Source organism: Micromesistius poutassou (genome assembly GCF_964030765.1).
Source record: "Micromesistius poutassou genome assembly, chromosome: 6".
Taxonomy (NCBI): Eukaryota; Metazoa; Chordata; class Actinopteri; order Gadiformes; family Gadidae; genus Micromesistius; species Micromesistius poutassou.
The window spans coordinates 19,537,082-19,541,231 of NC_140276.1; the positions used below are offsets into that span (position 1 = coordinate 19,537,082).

Here is a 4,150-nt window from a genome sequence, read left to right on the forward strand (position 1 = left end):
TCACCTCACAGAGGAGAGGAGATAGATGGGCGAAGGTGGGGGGGGGGGGGGGGACATCATATTTCCTGTGGTATGTGAAGCCCACATACTTACATCAAAAAATAAACCATCTCCAACAGAGATCATATTAGGGCCAAACTGCTATAACAATGTTATGCGTTGTTTATGTTTGATTGTTCTTTTCGTTGTTGGGCCTCAAACGGTTGAGCACCTACAGAGCTAACGTTCAGCTAACTCCATCTTCAGGCTCATTTAGAAAGACTCTGAACTGAGCTTGATTAATGACGATGGATTCGACTCAAGCAATAAGGAGACACACAGAACTAGGAACTGATGAATATTCATGTCTTGCTCCAGACCATCCTATGTTGCGTAATTAGTCGCTAGGGCCATAGGGACTTGAACATGGCTCATTTGGTGGGGGTTTGAAACACTTCCATCCACTACATAGTGAGTTACAGAGGCGATGTGATTGGTCAAATTTTTTATCCCATCTTCATCATCAAATGACTGCTGGTGGTCATATTGTACATTTTATGTGCATGTTTGTTTGTTCTTTTTTCTTCAAAAACTAGAGTGTCATGTAGAACACACAAATACTGATATTCTGTGTGATTTTCCTTCACTGTATCTTGCACTCCAAACTGCCAAACTTCCACCGCATGTGGACCAACTTGTTAACACTGGTTTATCCTGTGTTCTCAGGAATGTTCCAGAACGGGATCGCCGAAGGGGAGGTAGACCCCAGTTTTGGGCCCTTGGAGGCATTTCGCCTGACGGTGCTGACGGACTCCCCAGTGTGGGTCATTCTCAGTGAGGTGAGACACTGTGAAAGGGTGAAGCATCATGTTGGACTAGATGTGATTCTAGTCAAAGCGCCATAAGGTATATGGAGGCAGCTGGTGAAGATAAGAGAGAGTCTCCTATAATGAACAATGCATTGTTGTGATGTCTCAATGATCAACACATCACTGTAAGACATCAATTATGATATTGAATCAATATTGCTTCTATAATGACAATAATAATCATATAATAATCATCATATAATAATCATATAATAAACAATAATAATGTGTTTATGTTATTTTTTTCAGATCTTCATCAGAAAAGCAGAGTGAACTCCTACCGTCGCCAGCCCCAGCCGATCTCCCCCATCCCCAGCCATCCTTCCTCTCTCCCTTAGCAATACCTCAAACAGCCACTGACCGTTCAGCAGCAGAGTAGAACGGAAGCCTTGAGAGGAGCCTGGACCCTCCCAGGACTCCGCTGACCGAGTGCCCTCGCCGGTGGTGCAATGGCACCCCCTGCTGGCCGGTTTTCGGCTCTGCCTCGATCTATGAAAATCCTGGCAGAGGAAGGAGATTAAGGACGAAACGTTATTATTATTGAGAGGGGGCTCTTCTCGTTACGCGCCTGGGAAGCGCAAGACACAGTACACACAAAGATGATTCTTAAGACTCTGTATTTAGTACAAATCTGTATTTATGTGTACATAAGGTGTGCGTTGAAAACACTGGTTTAATTGTCAAACGGCCTGGGACGAGATAGCCCTGCCATTTTTGATGATGCTTTAACATTGAAGTCACTGCTTGGAAATCAAAGATGTTTTTGCATCTTCACTGTCCTTACTCGCCCTTTTCCTTGGGTGGGAAAAAAGACCTGTCTGGATCATCCTACTCTACATTATTCCACCAGTATATTCCAGTAATAACCATGTTTGTGGAAATATGCATATAAATGTACACAGTCACCTGAACAATCTCTCAGAGTGTGTCAATATGTATATATAAGGACAATGAGCTGGGGTGGTATGGAGAGACTCATTTAGCTGAGAAAGTGCACAAATGTCCGAATTTTAAATATAAAAATAATCAATAACGTACTGCAGTAGACAGATGTTTGTGAAGCCTTGACAGATGTTTGTGAAGCCTTGTTAGAAATCTTTGGTTGGATTTCCTCTCAACCATGTTTGCCACCAGTGGGTAGGCTGTAGTGATTTGCCTTAATGTGACATAAGGAGGCCCGGTTTGGGTCGGTACCAGATGTGCAGCGTGCTGTAGAGTGAAGGAGACAGATGGGGGAAGACAAACAGAATTGATAAAGGAATAGAAAGCCTCCGGTTAGTGTCTCTTCCTCCATCTGTTTCTTGTCAACGAGTAGCAAATGGAAAAAATCGGCCTGAAATGATTGAATCACACATCTTACTGCGTCAGCTGATGTAGGATATACTGACTGTAGGGCCAAACGGTACGCTCCATCCCACGTCCTGTTTTCTACTCCCTCCTCACCTCTCCTCTCTCCTCTTTATGTCTCTACTGCTCTCTCCTCTACTGTCCCTTCCTCTACTCGAATGGTCTCTACTCTATTGCTGACTTCGCCCCCTCTCCTGTGCTCTACTCATCTCTAATGTGCTCTACTCTACTCAAATCTCATCTGAAACAGATGGGGTTTGCAGGGCGATTCAAGATTTCATTTATTTGTATCCGTATTTCACACATCGAGGTGTATTACTGAAGGGTCTAAGCCTGACCCACACACAAGTCTGAAGAAACAGACGCCCTATATTCTAACAGTATGGGTCGGCTTTTTTAAATGAGATCATATCTCTGAACCAGTTGGTTTATACTGAGCAGACCGGCATTGAAACACACATTTTCCAACCTTGAGTTCCTGATGGTTTGAAACGTTTGACACAACCGTCTTGTCCCGCTTGTGCTATCCATTTGGACGTTCCTTTTACTACAGAGCAGAAGTAGGTCTACTAGTATGAAGTAGATGGACATGTACATGGTAGGACTGCATCTCTCAGAGATGCCATGTAACAGTGGAACATCTCCGTCCACAACTCCACAAAATGCTGGTATCAGGAACCATCCAGCCACCTTGTTTCTTGGGAGATGCACTGGAATGCCTTGCTATTATCTTCCTGTGTTGTATTTTGTATCCTTTAGATAAACTATAATTGATTATGTTAACTTCTATCCAATCTGTGAATTGTAATAAAGCCAGACATTTAAAATGATATGGTTGATCTTTTCTTTTTCTTATATTTTCATGGTTTTGTGCAAGTAAAATATCAATGCTAAATTATATAAATTTGAAGGACTTTGCGTGGCCTGTTTCAGACAGGCATACAAATAATTTGGAATTGTCCCAATTGATTAGGACATAAATCCATTCACATATCTCACATATCCCTTTCAGGTATCCCAAAACAATTAAATAATATAATGATTTATATCTCATTTCGATTGAATTAGGGCAACCATTTATCGACTCCTTGAATGGTAAATGGTCCTCATTTATATAGCGCTTTATCCAAAGCGCTTGACAGTGTTGACTGACATTCCCATTCACACACCGACGGCGGAGTCAACCACGCAGGGCTCGTCAGGAGCAATTATAGGGTGAGTCTTGCTCAATGCTCACCACGACATTCAGCTAGGAGGAGCCGGGGATCAAACGAGCAACCTTCCGCTTACCAGCCAACCCGCTCTACCTCCTGAGCTAATGCCGCCCCTTTTTTGCCGACTCCTTATTTTAATAGTGCTGCATACTAAATATTTTGATAAATGTCTTACAAGAGCTTCTAAATGGCTTTGGGATAATCAACGTGAGGTGCCTTGGCATTGTAGGGGACAATCCAGGGGTCCCTGGACCACGAGGCAATCCCCTGTAGGTCTTTAACAACGTGCAAGCTCTTAGGGTATTTGCAAAATGGGCTGTATTTATATATTGTGTTGACGGCAATATAGTTTCGGCTACGAGATCATATGATACAATTCATTGGAAGGCGTATTAATTTATTAATAAGGTACCCGTGGGTGGGATGCAATACAGAATCAACAATATAACCTAGTCAGATAGGTTTTATTTTTAGATTAGTATAAAGCCGTATAGCCATAACGTGTTTAAATCATCATCAGCGCACGTCCTTATTTCTTCATTCATACTCCAGCCAATCAGCATGCGTTTCCTGTTTCCAGTTCGACGAATCACCTCCGTCCACGAGGTGCAGATAGTGGGCGGGCACAATTTATTCAGATGAACATTTGGCACGTCCAATGAAACGCTGATAATTTACACAATCCATCAAGAATACGGTGCGCTGGACCAATCAGAAACAGAGAGAGGCGGTGCTTTCGCT

At 42.8% G+C, this 4,150-nt stretch overlaps 1 protein-coding gene across 1 annotated transcript in view; it reads left to right on the forward strand.

The window, feature by feature from the left end:
* Window positions 1–2,822, forward strand: part of mgat4b (alpha-1,3-mannosyl-glycoprotein 4-beta-N-acetylglucosaminyltransferase B) — a 67,271-nt gene extending 64,449 nt beyond the window's left edge. The window contains exons 14-15 of the mRNA XM_084469220.1: window positions 706–818; window positions 1,098–2,822. Coding sequence (XP_084325346.1) covers window positions 706–818; window positions 1,098–1,121 — 137 coding nt within the window. The 3' untranslated portion in view covers window positions 1,122–2,822. The remainder of the gene's footprint in view (window positions 1–705; window positions 819–1,097) is intronic.
* The last annotated feature ends 1,328 nt before the right edge of the window (window positions 2,823–4,150 follow it).